This window comes from Trachypithecus francoisi, unplaced genomic scaffold (assembly GCF_009764315.1).
Source record: "Trachypithecus francoisi isolate TF-2019V2 unplaced genomic scaffold, Tfra_2.0 Lachesis_group19, whole genome shotgun sequence".
Taxonomy (NCBI): Eukaryota; Metazoa; Chordata; class Mammalia; order Primates; family Cercopithecidae; genus Trachypithecus; species Trachypithecus francoisi.
Genome location: NW_022681464.1, coordinates 41,749,537 through 41,767,443, shown reverse-complemented (window position 1 = coordinate 41,767,443; position 17,907 = coordinate 41,749,537). Strand labels below are relative to the sequence as shown.

General features: G+C 40.6%; 1 protein-coding gene and 1 pseudogene across 8 annotated transcripts in view; one reads left to right on the top strand and one right to left on the bottom strand.

The window, feature by feature from the left end:
* Positions 1–1,752: 1,752 nt before the first annotated feature.
* Positions 1,753–1,853, top strand: LOC117064334 (annotated as a pseudogene).
* Positions 1,854–8,178: 6,325 nt separating this feature from the next.
* The window catches only part of ARHGAP28 (Rho GTPase activating protein 28), a 209,741-nt gene continuing 200,012 nt past the window's right edge, over positions 8,179–17,907 (bottom strand). For 5 of the 8 annotated variants that reach the window (XM_033178291.1, XM_033178295.1, XM_033178294.1 and 2 more), the window contains 2 exons: positions 14,526–14,590; positions 11,627–11,804 (listed from right to left, as the gene is read on the bottom strand). In XM_033178291.1, coding sequence (XP_033034182.1) covers positions 11,710–11,804; positions 14,526–14,590 — 160 coding nt within the window. In that variant the 3' untranslated portion in view covers positions 11,627–11,709. Of the gene's footprint in view, positions 11,805–14,525; positions 14,591–17,907 lie in introns of all 8 variants that reach the window. The other 3 variants (XM_033178290.1, XM_033178292.1, XM_033178293.1) reach the window with 1 other exon arrangement.

Sequence of the window (17,907 nt, the reverse complement as noted above, 5' to 3'; positions counted from 1 at the left end):
GCTCATTAACATTTCATTTCTTTTGCATTCTGCAAATGGTTTCTGTTACCACATTTTATTTTCTAAAGGTAATACTTAAAAAAAAAAGACCAGAAGCTGGGTGCAGTGGCTCACGCCTGTAATCCCAGCACTTTGGGAGGTGCAGGCGGGCAGATCACGAGGTCAGGAGATCAAGACCATCCTGGCTAACCTGGTGAAACTCCGTCTTTACTAAAAAATACAAAAAATTAGCCGGGGGTGGTGGTGGGCGCCTGTAGTCCCAGTTACTTGGGAGGCTGAGGCAGGAGAATGGCATGAACCCGGGAGGCAGAGCTTGCAGTGAGCTGAGATGGAGCCACTGCACTCCAGCCTGGGCAACAGAGCGAGACTCCGTCTCAAAAAAAAAAATATATATATATATATGTGTGTGTGTGTGTGTGTGTGTGTGTGTGTATAAAATTAGTGATTCAAAGATAAGGAAGTTTCACTATTTTTCTTATAACAACAATACTACTTGATACCTGTGGCACTTTCTTCTTCCCCAGTGGCAGAAACTTTGTAATGGCGGAGTGTATATTTTTAAATGTCACACAATGCCCCAGGTGTGTTCCCCTCAGCCGTCATAAACTCCCTTTCCACACAACTACCTGCTTTTCCCTCTGGCTTGGAACTGTGGCTGAAGATAATTCTCCAGTACCTGCCTCCGTGATATTCTGCCCTGCGTCCTGCCTAGGACGCTTCTCACAGCTGCAAGCTGCGTTACTTGTTCCTAACGGGACGGTCAGTCTCCAGCACAGTTCCGAACGTCTGAAGGAAGTCAACGGGAAGCATCGATCCATTTCCTGCCTCAGACTGCAGAACGGATCTGGGCACATCTCCCATCACTTTGTGATACACGTTTTCTTTCTCTTCTTGAAATGGTACTGCATTGAAGGTGTATTTCTCTGTCAAGTTCGTATTTCATATGGTTTTCAAAATTTCCGCAGTATCACATACATTCCAAGTGCTCATGGCTCCCGTCTGTATTTTATGGTGTGCGGGCACATCTTTGCCTTCCGGCGCCCTTGATAAGTCTTCCCGGACAGCCCCCTGCAGTGCTGACCGCCCTGGAAATGTTCTGGTTCTCTTTTTTATTTTTGTTATTTTTATTTTTATTTTTTTGAGATGGAGTCTCGCTCTGTCGCCCAGGCTGGAGTGCAGTGGTGCGATCTTGGCTCACTGCAAGCTCCGCCTCCCAGGTTCATGCCATTCTCGGCCTCAGCCTCCCGAGTAGCTGGAACCACAGGCGCCCTTTTTTAGTAATTTTTTTTTTTTTTTCTAGTAGAGACAGGGTTTCACCGTGTTAGCCAGGATAGTCTCCACCTCCTGACCTCCTCATCCTCCCGCCTCGACCTCCCAAAGTACTGGGATCACAGGCGTGAGCCACCACGCCTGGCCGAAACTGTTCTGGTTCTTAATGGCTCTAAGTTATGCTAGGTTCTCCCCTCAGATTGGATGGTCTCCTCAAAGAACCTCTCGCTGTTTTATAGTTCCTTTAAGGTTGATATTCTGTTGGATATTTCTTAGGCATTTCTTCCTAACATAATAGTTAATATAATAAGGACATGGCAGAGGTTATTAGTACATAATTATTAAACTGAATATTAGTTTCGCATTTTTCTCTAAACATACTTCAGCAGTGTCGTTGCTCCCATAAATTTCAAAAGATCTTTGCAAATGTAATACTTCTGAGCCATCTAATAAATATTGAAATAGAACCAAATCATGGCTCGCTTTGGTAGCACATATGTTATAATAAAAGTGGAGCCATCCAGAGGTTAGTATGTGTCCTGTGCAAGGATGACATGCAAATTCGTGAAGCATTCCATATTTTTAAGTCTAATAAAAAATTAAAAAATAATCTTAAAATGACAAAATCAGCCATTTTGCAACGTATTCCCAAAAGAAGATCTACAGGCTTAATGGTTTTCATAATATACAGTGAAGTTTTCAAGTTAATATACCCTGAAATGTAAAAACTATCAGGACTTTTTTTCACAGGGTGACAATGGCAGAGCTCATGCTCCTTTCAAACCCCTTCAGTGTCCGACAATGGGACCCACACCAGCTGTCTGAAGCAAGGGCTTGGAGGGGAACATAATGAAAATCACTGTTTTCTCTCTGAGTAACACATTTTAAAAATGATGTTGTCTTTTCACAGTATATGCTGAGCATAATGCTTAATTATAAAGTATTGAAACATGAACTCCGGTGTGAATGCTAAAGAACTGTGGTCTCTGTTCACACGGTTATAAAAGAGACAAGTTTATTTTAACGAGAACCATTCTATGCATCAGGCATTTCATCCATGATTTAATTTTTAGCATGTGTTTGAAATTCAAATGTGATTTTCTGATATGAATAAAACACAGTAAAATCTTTGCTAAAAATGGAGCAATGCTGAATTGTGTCCCTGAAGGTGGTCAGAAGAAAACAATTAGAGGAAGAACATTAGTCAAGGGAGCAGGTAGGAGATCGTAAAGAACAGACACACACGTACCAGAGGATGCATGTGCGGCTTTGCCACCCAGACTAGAAGGTCGGCAGGATGTAGGTATGAATAGGGAGTTAGTGTGATTAATACTATGTGGCTTAAATGTAATTCTGCATCCTTGAGGTCTGATTAAACTGAACATGGAATTTAAGAAGTATGAGTAAAAATGACAAATAAGTAGGAAATGATCAAGACAATTCACTGTCTAGTTCTAGGAAACGTGTTCAAGCTTGGAAGAAGACTCAGTGGAAAGCTTTTGATTTAGGTAGGATTGGAAGCAAGCAAACTAAAGAAAATCTTTTTTAGTAAGCTAACCTAAAAGGAAACACATTTTTTCTTCTTTCATTAGGTGTTACATTGAAATTGAGTGAATTGGAGGGAAGGAATCCTAAAATGATAAAATCACCAGGCAAATCATTGAATTACTGCTGATTCTTACAGCACTTTCCAAAGTTAAGTCCTCATAAGACAATATGATACTGGTTGTGGGTTTGTCATAAATAGCTCTTATTATTTTGAGATACGTCCCATCAGTACCTAGTTTATTGAGAGTTTTTAGCATGAAGGGTTGTTGAATTTTGCCAAAGGCCTTTTCTGCATCTGTTGAGATTATCATGTGGCTTTTGTCTTTGGTTCTGTTTCAATGATGGATTATGTTTATTGATTTGCATATGTTGAACCAGCCTTGCATCCCAGGGATGAAGCCCACTTGATCATGGTGGATAAGCTTTTTGTTGTGCTGCTGGATTCGGTTTGCCAGTATTTTATTGAGGATTTTTGCATCGATGTTCATCAGGGATATTGGTCTAAAATTCTGTTTTTTTGTTGTGTCTCTGCCAGGCTTTGGTATCAGGATGATGTTGGCCTCATAAAATGAATTAGGGAGGATTCCCTCTTTTTCTATTGATTGAAATAGTTTCAGAAGGAATGGTGCCAACTCCTTCTTGTACCTCTGGTAGAATTCGGCTGTGAGTACGTCTGGTCCTGGACTTTTTTTGGTTGGTAGGCTATTAATCATTGCCTCAATTTCAGAGCCTGCTATTGGTCTATTCAGGGATTCAACTTCTTCCTGGTTTAGTCTTGGGAGGGTGTGTGTGTCCAGGAATTGATCCATGTCTTCTAGATTTTCTAGTTTGTTTGTGTAGAGGTGTTTATAGTATTCTCTGATGGTAGTTTGTATTTCTGTGGGATTGGTGGTGATATACCCTTTATCATTTTTCACTGTGTCTATTTGATTCTTCTCTCTTCTTTATTAGTCTTGCTAGTGGTCTATCAATTTTGTTGATTTTTTCAAAAAACCAGCTCCTGGATTCATTGATTTTTTGAAGGGTTTTTTGTGTCTCTATCTCCTTCAGTTCTGCTCTGATCTTAGTTATTTCTTGCCTTCTGCTAGCTTTTGAATGTGTTTGCTCTTGCTTCTCTAGTTCTTTTAACTGTGATGTTAGGGTGTCAATTTTAGATCTTTCCTGCTTTCTCTTGTGGGCATTTACTGCTATGAAGTTCCCTCTACAAGCTGATTTAAATGTGTCCCAGAGATTCTGGTATGCTGTGTCTTTGTTCTCATTGGTTTCAAAGAACATCTTTATTTCTGCCTTCATTTCCTTATGTACCCAGTAGTCATTCAGGAGCAGGTTGTTCAGTTTCCATGTAGTTGAGCAGTTTTGATTGAGTTTCTTAATCCTGAGTTCTAGTTTGATTGCACTGTGGTCTGAGAGACAGTTTGTTATAATTTCTGTTCTTTTACATTTGCTGAGTAGTGTTTTACTTCCAACTATGTGGTCAGTTTTGGAATAAGTGTGATGTGGTGCTGAGAAGAATGTATATTCTGTTGATTTGGGGTGGAGAGTTCTGTAGATGTCTATTAGGTCTGCTTGGTGCAGAGCTGAGTTCAATTTCTGGATATCCTTGTTAACCTTCTGTCACACTGATCTCTCTAATGTTGACAGTGGGGTGTTAAAGTCTTCCATTATTATTATGTGGGAGTCTGGGTCCCTTTGTAGGTCTCTAAGGACTTGCTTTATGAATCTGGGTGCTCCTGTATTGGGCACATGTATATTTAGGATAGTTAGCTCTTCCTGATGAATTGATCCCTTTACCATTATGTAATGGTCTTCTGTGCCTCTTTTGATCTTTGTTGGTGTAAAGACTGTTTTGTCAGAGACTAGGATTGCAACCCCTGCTTTTTTTTTTTTTTTTTTTTTCCATTCGCTTGGTAGATCTTCCTCCATCCCTTTATTTTGAGCCTATGTATGTCTCTGCACATGAGATGGGTCTCCTGAATACAGCACACTGATGGGTGATCCAATTTGCCAGTCTGTGTCTTTTAATTGGAGCATTTAGCCCATTTATATTTAAGGTTAATATTGTTATGTGTGAATTTGATCCTGTCATTATGATGTTAGCTGGTTATTTTGCTCGTTAATTGATGCAGTTTCTTCCTAGCATCGATGGACTTTACAATTTGGGATTTTTTGCAGTGGCTGGTACCAGTTGTTCCTTTCCATGTTTAGTGCTTCCTTCAGGAGCTCTTGTAAGGTGGGCCTGGTGATGACAAAATCTCTCAGCATTTGTTTTTCTGTAAAGGATTTTATTTCTCCTTCACTTATGAAACTTAGTTTGGCTGGATGTGAAATTCTGGGTTGAAAATTCTTTTCTTTAAGAATGTTGAGTATCGGCCCCACTCTCTTCTGGCTTGTAGAGTTTCTGCTGAGAGATCCGCTGTTAGTCTGATGGGATTCCCTTTGTGGGTAACCCAACCTTTCTCTCTGGGTGCCGTTAACATTTTTTCTGTCATTTCAACTTTGGTGAATCTGACAATTATGTGTCTTGGAGTTGCTCTTCTTGAGGAGTATCTTGTGGCATTCTCTGTATTTCCTGAATTTGAATGTTGGCCTCTCTTGCTAGGTTGGGGAAGCTCTCCTGGTTAATATCCTGAAGAGTGTTTTCCAACTTGGTTCCATTCACCCCGTCACTTTCAGGTACACCAATCAGATGTAGATTTGGTGTTTCCACATAGTCCCATATTTCTGGAGGCTTTGTTCATTTCTTTTTACTCTTTTTCTCGAAACTTCTCTTCTCGCTTCATTTCATTCATTTGATTTTCAATCACTGATACCCTTTCTTCCAGTTGATCGAATCAGTTACTGAAGCTTGTGCATTTGTCACGTAGTTCTCATGCCATGGTTTTCAGCTCTATCAGGTCATTTAAGGACTTCTCTACATTGGTTATTCTAGTTAGTCATTTGTCAAATCTTTTTTCAAGGTTTTTAGGTTGTTGGCGATGGGTTCGAACTTCCTCCTTTAGCTTGGAGAAGTTTGATCATCTAAAGCCTTCTTCTGTCAACTAGTCAAAGTAATTCTCCATCCAGCTTGGTTCCATTGCTGGTGAGGAGCTGTGTTCCTTTGGAGGGGGAGAGGCGCTCTGATTTTTAGAATTTTCAGTTTTTCTGCTTTGTTTTTTCCCCATCTTTGTGGTTTTTATCTACCTTTGGTCTTTGATAATGGTGTCATACAGGTGGGGTTTTGGTGTGGATGTCCTTTCTGTTAGTTTTCCTTCTAACAGTCAAGACCTTCAGCTGCAGGTCTGTTGGAGTTTGCTGGAGGTCCACTCCAGACCCTGTTTGCCTGGGTATCAGCAGCGGAGGCTGCAGAAGCGTGAATATTGCTGAACAGTAAATGTTGCTGCCTGATGGTTCCTCTGGAAGCTTCGTCTCAGAGGGGTACCCGGCCGTGTGAGGTGTGAAGTGTCAGTCTGCCCCTAGTGGGGAGTGTCTCCCAGTTAGGCTACTCGGGGGTCAGGGACCCACTTGAGCAGGCACTCTGTCTGTTCTCAGATCTCAGACTCTGTGCTGGGAGAACCACTACTCTCTTCAAAGCTGTCAGAGAGGGACACTGAAATCTACAGAGGTTTCTGCTGCCTTTTGTTTGGCTATGCCCTGTCCCCAGAGGTGGAGTCTACAGAGGCAGGCAAGCCTCCTTGAGTTTCCTGCCACTTTGTTTACCTACCCAAGCCTCAGCAATGGCAGGTGCTCCTCCCCCAGCCTCGCTGCTGCCTTGCAGTTAGATCTCAGACTGCCATGCTAGCAATGAGGGAAGCTGTGTGGGCGTGGGACCCTCCGAGCCAGGCGCAGGATATAATCTCCTGGTGTGCTGTTTGCTAAGACCCTTGGAAAAGCGCAGTATTAGGGTGGGAGTGACCCGATTTTCCAGGTGTTGTGTGTCACAGTTTCCCTTGACTAGGAAAGGGAATTTCCTTCCCCCTTGTGCTTCCCGGGTGAGGCGATGCCTTGCCCTGCTTTGGCTCTTGCTCGGTGGGCTGCACCCACTGTCCTGCACCCACCGTCTGACACGCCCCCATGAGATGAACCTGGTACCTCAGTTGGAAATGCAGAAATCACCTGTCTTCTGTGTCGCTCATGCTGGGAGCTGGAGGCTGGAGCTGTTCCTATTCAGCTATCTTGGAGCCATGCCCCCAGATAGTCTCCATATACATTTTAAAATCAGCTTCTCAATTTCTACAACAAAAAAGACTCCTGGAATTTTGATTTGGATTTTGTTGTGTCTGCAGGTCCTTTTGGGGGAGAATGCATGCCTTACAACATTGAATCTTGCAATTCAGGAACGTGGACTATCCTTCCATTCATTGAGTTCATATTTAATTTCCCTTGGCAATGTTTATAGTTTTCAGTAATTAGGCCCTGCTTATCTTGCACTAAATTTATTTTTCTATATTTTATATTTGTTGATGCTATTGTAAGTGGTATTGCTTTCATAATTTTCTTTCCCAGCTGTCTTTATAGCTAATACATGGAACACAATTGATTTTTGTGAATGACCTTGTATCCTGTGATGTTGCTAAATGTACTTATTACTTCTAGTAATTTTAACTACTAATTCCTTATGATTTCCTTTACATAATCATATAGTCATATCATCTGCAAATTAAACATTTTTATACTTCTTCCTTTCAACACTTTCTGCCTTTTCTTTTTCTTGATTTATAGCCCTAGATAAGATCTCCTGTACAGTGTTAAACAAAAATAGCAAAAACAGACACTCTTACCTTATTTGTTATCTCAGGGCACATTTATTCAATCTTGGCACTACTGAATAATTTTTTTTTTTGACAATGTCTTGCTGTTTCTTCCAGGCTAGAGTGCAGTGGTTCACTGGCTCACTGCCACCTCCGCCTCCTGGGTTCAAGTGATTCTCCTGCCTCAGCCTCCCAAGTAGCTGGGATTATAGGCACACACCACTGTGCCTGGCTAATTTTGGTATTTTTACTAGAGATGGGGTTTCACCATGTTGGCCAGGCTGGTCTCGAACTCCTGACCTCAGGTGATCCACCCACCTCACCTCCCAAAGTGCTGGATTACAGGTGTGAGCCACTGTGCCAGGGCCAGGCTGGATAATTCTATGTTGCAGGGCTGTCCTGTGCACTGGAGTGGGATTGGCAGCATCCCTGGCTTCTCACCCACCAGAGGCTGGCAGCACCCTCTCACCCCCTGGTGGTGAAAACCTAGTAAGTTACTCTTCAAAAACAAGAACATTTGGAAACATCTGTTTCCAGGTATTGACAAATATTTCCTTAAGGCAAAAATCATCCCTAGCATCACTGTGCCCTTGGAATAGCCAAGTAGAAGAATTCTCATACAATGTTTTTAGTGTTTTTCTCTTTATTTCTTAAGGATAAAATGCAACATACATATTCTACTTAACAATAAAGCTGATGGAATAGAAGAATCATTATTAGCTTTTGAGATGGGCAAAGATTTAAAACATTGGTGTTTTCTAGTGTCATGATTTGTCAATCAAATTAGTTTTAGAAAATAGTTGGTAAATGTCTGACAGAAAAAAAAATTTAAGGTGTATGTAAGTGTGTAAAACTGTTAAAAATGCTTGAAAACAAACCTTCTAATCCCATGTCATATTATTTTTATTTGTGGAAAACAGTTAAAAACTGCCTGTCAGAGAAACTATTTAATCCCTTAACACAAAGTCTTTTAAGGCAAATAAACGTTTATGAAGAACAGTTGAAATACGCCTGCTAGGAAGAAGGGACATTTTAACTCATGTGAGCTTTCAGTCAAGTGAAATAGGTGGACACCAGATGAAAATGCCTGAAAGAAAAGATGGACATTAATTCCTACTCCTGAACACTCGCGTCTGCACGTGGTTAGAAACTCAAGACAATGAGCAGGACACAGAATTCTCTCAGAGTATACCACACAGATCACAGTTACACAGTATTTCTGCTTTTAAAGCTTTGCTGAAAACGTTTTTCATCATTAAATGTATATTATTAAACATACACTGAAAGCGAATTGAAGGGATTTAAATAATAAGATTCAGGCACAGTTGGTAACAACAATTGTTAAAGTCCATTCATTTTTTTTTTCCCAAGAAAGGCGAGTGAGGTAGTTTATACTGTATAGACGTTGTAAATAGTTGATAATCCAGTTTGTTTCGAGATCATTGACTCCAAGAATCATATTCCCAAGTGAGCTGCTTAACAAAGGGATCTTCTTTTGCAGAATGGAGGAAAAAAAGGAATCAACTCTAGGATTTTTTCCTGAATAAGCATTCCTAAAATGTCAGTTCCCTCTACCACTTTCTCCTGGAGGACATAATTTTCCCAAGTGTATACCAAGAGCACTAGGAATGGGTGAGGGGGAGAGGCTCTGAAGGATAGCAAGTAGAAGCCCAGTATCTGCCCTTCTTTTGTTTGCAAAGAATTGCAATGAATTCACTAAACTTTTTAAAAACAACTCTTGATAAGGCAAAAATTCTTTTAATACTTAGATGACAGGCATCTTTGCATTTTAACTGTAGGGGTTTGTTTATTCTTAAGAATAAAATTGGTCAAAAGAACCTGTTTAATCACACAAATATCAGTTTGTGTATCTACTAAAAATTCTTCTCTAATCAATTCGCCCTCTGATTAAGAATAAAAGTTATATCCAATGATACTAGTATTGACATGGTCTTCTATATATATATATATATATAGAAGTTGAAAGTTGCCAGACATCCTTGAATAAACTAGAGTGATTATACTTATTGACTCAGCTACGTCTCTGCCATGTAAAACCACATGAAAGTGGACAAGAAATTGTATTTTACCTGTCACCTATTAGGGATTTATTTGAAACTGGTGACAAACTGAAGTAAATCTTAAAACCTTCAGAATTTACTCACACGTTCTAATGTGTTTTTGGTCAAAAGAAATAAAAATTCTCAAATAAAAAATTTAATGAAGAGATTTGTGAATTATCTACATAAACATAACAGAATTGAACTATTTGAATGCAAGGAAATACACTGAGAAATATCACTCAGTTTTCATATATATGCAGAAACATAAGGTAGCTATTTGAAGAATTTCTTCCGTATGTGGTCATAAATTACTGCCATTTTACATCTTGGGACGTGGCAATTACATAAAGTGAAATGTTCACCCCTGTTGTCTGAATTGCAAAAATGATAAAAGCATTTTTTTCAGACTCTAGAAATTCATGATGTAGTCATGTGCCACCAATTATCCATACATTAAAAATGAATAAAATGTAGGAATAAATATAAACTTATATAGAAGGCACGTTTCTTTTTAATGGGTTTTCAGGCAAAAAAAAAAAAATTCTCAAATGAACAAATCAAATGAATGGATCTTGTGTTTTCTATAAAAATATAACAAAATCCTAAATTCCAGCAAGTTATCTACATGTTTTAATATAAGCAATGTTTCATATAGATACTAAGGTGTAATATAGCATATAAAAGATTTCTTCTACAAATGGGCTTAAATATTACCACGTTTTGAGACCTGTGAAGTAGACAAAAAGATGTTTTCTGTATTTGTGAGCAACTCTGTCTACTGCTTGAATTGTTAAGAGAGAGTCATTTGGGCCTCACTACAACCAATATAAATTCATCAAAATCTTGTCTGGGATACATGAGAACTCTGTCCCCAATTCCAGCTAACCCGAGAAGGACTATATCCACAGTCTCAAGAGGAAAGGCAGAGCTGTCCAATCCCTCAGAACCTTTTAGATTTGCTCCAAATGAGAAATGTGGGGACTATGTGTTCTGGGCGGTCACAGGTCTGGAAAATGGCTCTGCAGGCTGTTGACAGTGAAACAGTGGTCATCTTACCAGACATGTATCTGATTTTCAGCCTCAGGCTAATCCACAATGCTCGGCCATGCCTATGATTAACAAGCAAAAGCAAAATCTGCTTTCACAGTTTATAAAACCTGGATAGAATAATATTTTTCAGCATTCTTGGATAAAGCAGTTCTGCATTTTTAAATTGGGACTGCAGAAATGACTGTCTATAGTTGTGAAATATAAAAAATGGTACGTCTGATCAGAAAAGGAAGGCTGTGTGCCTGGCAATTGGAAAGATACTGAGCACCATAACCATAACGAGAAAATAGAGGCTCTGTGAATGTTAATACATATGACACCCTTTGTCAAACTAAGCTTCACCAGGGGGACCTGTGCTCATAGAAGAATATGCTTTAAAAGTATCAATTTTCCACAGTTGATGATAGAGAAAAGTTCATTTGCACCAGAATGCTGACAGTCACAATACACAGCCTGATGTACATAACAATACAGTTTTCTTTAAACAGAAGTTCTTCCTCCTCCAATTCAGGAGTCAGTCAGAGCATAAATATTGTATGTTTCACTTTAGAAACTGATTCTCTTTAAAAAGCAGATCTGGATTATTTTGCAGGGTAGAAATGAAGGCTATTTCTGGCATTCTTGCTCAAAAAGTCAATGTATGTACATTAAGTATAAAAAAGGGTCTCTTTCACCTCTTTCGTTGGGTAGCATTGGCTACATAAAGAACATTGCTTATCCCTCGGTCTAGGGCCAAGTTCATTTCTGCTAGGAAGCTGAAATACTAGAAGTGATTAGAGTTCCACATTCTAGATTGGTCTTTCTTCTGGAAGGACCACATCATCTTTCCTTTACTTTTATAAAAAAAAAAAAATTATCATGAAAAAGCTTCAGCTGAATTGGTGAACCAGTGCCCCTTCCATAGTTCATGCTGACAATGTCCACTGCTGAGGGCCAGAAATACTGAGAAGGCTGTAGGAACAAATATGGCAAACATAGTGTTGTTTTTTCCCTACCAAAATGTAGGATCTTTTTGGCATATAATACGTGATAGCAGCTATCTTGAGGATATTTTAAGAACTTGGTTGGGGTTTAATCACCCATTCTGCTTGAGGATTTATACGATATACATCCAATATATAAGCATCTGGATCCAAGCAATGCTCTCCTAAAAGAAAAAGATCAGAGAATAAGTGTACATTTGTGTGTGTGTGTGTGTGTGCGTGCACACATATGTGTATGTGTGTGTTTGTGAGGTTCAAATAAGGTTAATATAGTTCTCTTGGCCAAAGTAAATAGGCATATGTTAAGGTTTCTTAACAAACTCTTCTTCCCTCTTCTCCCTCTCTCCCTTCCTTTTTTTTCTTTCTTTCTTTCTTTAAGACTGTGAAGTATGGGTATATCAAATAAATCTCATGTGAAATTGTGGAAGAAAGCAGACATACCATCACAGGCAAATTGTTCCCTTGCTTCATGGTATCAATTAGAAAATTATGGCAAGGGCCAGGTGCAGTGCCTCACACCTGTAATTCCAGCACTTTGGGAGGCTGAGGCGGGCAGATCACTTGAGGTCAGGAATTTGAGACCAGCCTTGACAACATGGTGAAACCCCATGTCTACTAAAAATACAAAAATTAGCCAAGTGTGGTGGCAGGTGCCTGTAATCCCAGCTACTGGGGAGGCTGAGGCAGGAGAACCACTTGAACCCGGGAGGCCGAGGTTGCAGTGAGCCAAGATCGTACTACTGCACTCCAGCCTGGGTGACAGAGTGAGATCCTGTCTCCAAGAAAAGAAAAAAGAAAAAGAAAAAAGAAAAGAAAACTATGGCAAAAACTTGTTTTAGGTATAAACTCATCATTTGTATGCTAATACATGTCCTCCAATGGTTTTATAGATAGGTACTTGACCAGAGCTAGAGAAGATTCAAGTCAAGTTCATTTTAGGAATGGTCATTTTGTTTCTTTACTATGGATGTAAAGCCCATAGGTAGGAAATCCCAAAATGGTAAAAACTAAAAGATCATTCCCTGGAGCAAACGTATTCGAAAGTCTTTACGTGCAGTGTGCTTGAAATGTATGCTGAAGTCTCCAACAAAACGACCAAGAGCTGCCTGCACGCTCGGTTGTTTGATTCATTCACTTACCAAATATTAATTCTGTGCCAGGCACTATTCCAGGGGCTGGGTTTACAGCCATGTATCAGTCAAAAACATTCTAAGAGCAGCATAAGGCAACTAACAAACAAATATAATAACAAGTCCACCGGTGATAAGAACATGAGAGAAAGGCCAAGCATGGAAGGCGTGTTCGGGAGGGTGCGAGGAAGGGGGGTCTCGCTGAGAAGCTGATTTATCGGCAAAGACCGGCAGAGGCCAGGGACTGAGAAGTGAGGCTGTCTGGAGGGAGGGCATCCTGGGGAGAAGTCAGAGCACGTGCAGAGGCCCCAAATCCAAGCCTGCCAGGTGATTGGATTTACAGGTTTAGTGTTTGACGGGACCCGTGGGATAGAAATTTCAGGGGCGTCCACATCCAGGTGTATTTAAAGCAGTGAGATGGATTGAGCTCACCACGGAAGGTAAGTGCAAATAGAGGAGAGTTCCGAGGACTGAACCCTACCGTTCTCCAACCTTGAGAGGCTGAGAGGACAGGAAATAAGGGGCACAGGGGCTCCAGCAGCACAGCCAGGAAAAGTGGGAAGACAGTCAGAAGCTTAGGATGTCCTTGAAGTCAGGTGAAGAAAGTGTTCTTCAAAGGAGGGAAAGATCAACTCAGGCAGTTCTAAAAACAGACGAGTTGTGTGGTGACCATGACAAGAGGGCGATTCTGGTGTAAGTGCTGAGGGACAGAGCGTGCCTGGAGTGGCTTCAAGAGAGAACAAGGAGGAAGAAATTGGAGTGTAGACACTGATTCAAGAAGCTTTTGCTGTAAGGTGGAACAGAGAAACGGGAGTAGACTTAAAGGGGGCCAAGAAAGAATTTTGTAAAGGTGAGGGAAATTGCCAATTTTTAAAATGCAGATGGAAATGCTGCAGCTGGGAGGGAAAGGTTGAGGGTGTGGGAGAGTGGAAGGTGCGGGCGAGAGGAGGCGCTGCCCTCAGTGGGAGCACAGAGCGCCCATGGGTCTGTGAGGATATTCACAGACCAAGCGGGGAAGTCTTGTTGATCCCTCCCCTGCTCCCCCAGGGAAACAGAAAGAATGAATTTGGGAGGAGAGTGAAAATAGGGAAGTTAATAAAAATGGTGTCATGCTTCTGAAAGTTCTTATAGTATTCTCTGCTTTGTTTTGCACTGAGTCTCCAGAGAGACTTTCCAACTTCAAGTCACAATGAAAAGACCCAAGCCAGCTAGGCACGGTGGCTCATACCTGTAACCTCAGCACTTTGGGAGGCTGAGGTGGGTGGATCACTTGAGGTCAGGAGTTCGAGACCAGCCTGGCCAACATGGTGAAACCCCGTTTCTACTAAAAATAAAATAATTGTCTGGGCATGGTGGGGGGCACCTGCAATCCCAGCTACTAGGGAGGCTGAGGCAGGAGAATCATTTGAACCTGGGAGGTAGAGGTTGCAGTGAGCCAAGATCATGCCAATGCACTCCAACCTGGGCAACAGAGCAAGGTTCTGTCTCAAAAACAAAACAAAACAACAACAACAACAAAAACAGGAAAAGATCCAAGCCTACTCCATATCAACACTAAAATATTCTCATTTAAATTTTGAAAATATTTTAGAAAAGTTGTGCAACTGTTGTCACATGAGATAAAAATATCAGAAACCTACTGATTTTTAGTTTTTATCTGAGAGATTTATAAAATATACCTTTATGATAATATGAACATATTTCTTTTAGAATAATCAGAGAATTGAGCAGTAGAAATTATTACAGTATGCTTACCTATATTTCCTCCAATTTCATATAACCTTTGGTTCTGAATCTTAATACATTCTGATGAACCATGACTGAAAAAAAAAGGAGAAAGTAATGTAATTTTAGTACTCTATCCTGATCTAAGGTAAAAATGCATGTTCAACAACCAGGCAACAAATAATTCATTCTACCTTGACGAAATATATCCCACAAAACTGTATCATGACTGAAGTTATGATAAAAACAATTGTTTTTCTGTCTGACACAGACAAGAAGCTGAGGCCCCGGGAGGACGGGACTGCTCCTCCCAGGATGGGAAGCCGCAGTGCTCCACTACATAGAGCCCACTGAGGCCACAGCTACCAGCTCCATTTTAGGGTAGTTACTGTTACTGACACATCAAGGCTGGCCACGGCGCAGCTGCATGTTTAATACTGCCTTGTCGTTGGCCATGTTACTCTCAATCCAAAAGAAGTCAGGTTTTATTTCTGCATTTGCCAAAAAATTGAATGGGATTATCAGCCCATGTCACATTTCTCAGTTTGCCTCATGCTTTGCAAAGTGTCTAAGGCTGACTTCATTGCAAGTCTCTGCCCCTTAATAAAAGCAGGTCACGGCCAGGCACGGTGGCTCACGCCTGTAATTCTAGCACTTTGGGAGGTTGATGCGGGCAGATCATCTGAGGTCAGGAGTTCGAGACCAGCCTGGCTAACATGGCAAAACCCCATCTCTACTAAAAATACAAAAAATGAGCTGAGCATGGTGGTGTGTGCCTGTAGTTCCAGGTACCTGGGAGGCTGAGGCAGGAGAATTGCTTGTACCCGGAAAGAGGAGGTTGCAGTGGGTGGTGATCACACCATTGCACTCCAGCCTGGGCGACAGAGTGAAACTCCATCTCGAAAATAAAATAAAATAAAATAAATAATAAAATAAAATAAAATAAAATAAAAGCAAGTCACAGGAAACTACTGCTCAATTTAATTTTTCCACCCCAGGCTAGAATGCTGGGTTAAAAGAGTCTGAATGACCATCGCTGACCTCCATCCCCATCAACGAGTAACTTTCAGTTTGGTTACTTCAATCATTGTCCTGGCCTCTCCACTGTGAGGAAGATGCAAGTGTGCCCTCTTTTTTTGTTTTTTGTTTAATCGAACTTTCATTTGAGATGCTACAGATTCACACGTAGTTGTAAGAAATAATACAGGTGCATCCTGTGCACCCTACACCGATTTCTCTCGATAGCAACATCTCACAAAACTCAACACTCTAGTGCAGTATCACGACCAGAATGTTGACAGCCATTCAGGGAAGGTGCAGAACATTTCCAGCCCCACAAGGCACTCCCTGCCGCCCCTTTACAGCCACATTCACTCCTTCTCCCCATCCTATCCTATCCCCATCCTTTACCCCGGCAGCACTACCCTATTCTATAGTTCTATAAATTGGTCATTTCACAAAGGTTAAACAAATGGAAACATTTTTGTACTAGCTTTTTTTTTTCCCCCAACTTGGCATAAATCCCTAGAGATCCACCCAAGTTGCTGCATTTTTATTGCTGGGTGGTATTCCACGGTATAGAGGGGCCAGTTCTGTAGTCACTCACCTGCTGAAGGACACCTAGGCTTTTTTCCCCCCACCCCGCCAGTTTTTGACTGTATAAATAAAGCTGCCATTGGCATTTGTGTACACATTTTTGTGTGAACACGGTCTTCATTTCTTCGGGATAAATGCCCAGGAGTATGAATGCCGGGTCATATGGCAGCTGGAGATTTAGTTTTTTTAAGAAACTGCCAAACTATTTCATGGAGTGACTACACTATTGACATTCCCGCCAGATATGCATGAGTGACCCCAATTCTCTGTATCTTTGTCAGTATTTGGTGTTGTCACTAGTTTTTATTTTAGCCATTCTTACAGGTGTGTAGTCATATGTAATTGTGGTTTCAATTAGCATTTCCATAATGGCCAACGATGTCGAACATCTTTCCATGGGCATAGTTGCCATTTGTTTATCTCTTTGGTGAAATGTAATCTGTATCTCTTTGGTAGTGTCTGTTCATGTCTGTTGCCCACTTTGAAACTGTATTGTTTTTTTAACTGTTGAATTTTGAGTGTTTTATTTATATATTCTAGAAATTAGTCCTTTGTTGGATATGTGGTTTTGCAAATGCTTCATTCCAGTCCTTAGTTTGTCTTTTCATCCTATTCACATGGGCTTTTAGAATGTAAGTTTTCCATTTTGATGAAGTCTCATTTATCAGTTTTATTTCTTATGGGTCACATTTTTGATGTCAAGCTCTAAGAACTCTTTAGTTTTAGATCACAAATATTTTCTCCTACATTATTTTCTTTTTCTTTTTCTTTTATTTTTTTATTATTATTATACTTTAAGTTCTAGGGTACATGTGTATAACGTGCAGGTTTGTTACATATGTATACTTGTGCCATGTTGGTGTGCTGCACCCATTAACTCGTCAGCACCCATCAATTTGTCATTTATATCAGGTATAACTCCCAAGGCAATCCCTTCCCCCTCCCCCCTCCCCATGATAGGCCCTGGTGTGTGATGTTCCCCTTCCCGAGTCCAAGTGATCTCATTGTTCAGTTCCCACCTATGAGTGAGAACATGCGGTGTTTGGTTTTCTGTTCTTGTGATAGTTTGCTAAGAATGATGGTTTCCAGCTGCATCCATGTCCCTACAAAGGACACAAACTCATCCTTTTATATGGCTGCATAGTATTCCATGGTGTGTATGTGCCACATTTTCTTAATCCAGTCTGTCACAGATGGACATTTGGGTTGATTCCAAGTCTTTGCTATTGTGAATAGTGCCACAATAAACATACGTGTGCATGTGTCTTTATAGCAGCATGATTTATAATCCTTTGGGTATATACCCAGTAGTGGATGGCTGGGTCATATGGTACATCTAGTTCTAGACCCTTGAGGAAGTGCCATACTGTTTTCCATAATGGTTGAACTAGTTTACAATCCCACCAACAGTGTAAAAGTGTTCCTATTTCTCCACATCCTCTCCAGCACCTGTTGTTTCCTGACTTTTTAATGATTGCCATTCTAACTGGTGTGAGATGGTATCTCATTGTGGTTTTGATTTGCATTTCTCTGATGGCCAGTGACGATGAGCATTTTTTCATGTGTCTGTTGGCTGTATGAATGTCTTCTTTTGAGAAATGTCTGTTCATATCCTTTGCCCACTTTTTGATGGGTTTTTTTTTTCTTGTAAATTTGTTTGAGTTCTTTGTAGGTTCTGGATATCAGCCCTTTGTCAGATGAGTAGATTGCAAAAATTGTCTCCCATTCTGTAGGTTGCCTGTTCACTCTGATGGTAGTTTCTTTTGCCGTGCAGAAGCTCTTTAGTTTAATTAGATCCCATTTGTCAACTTTGGCT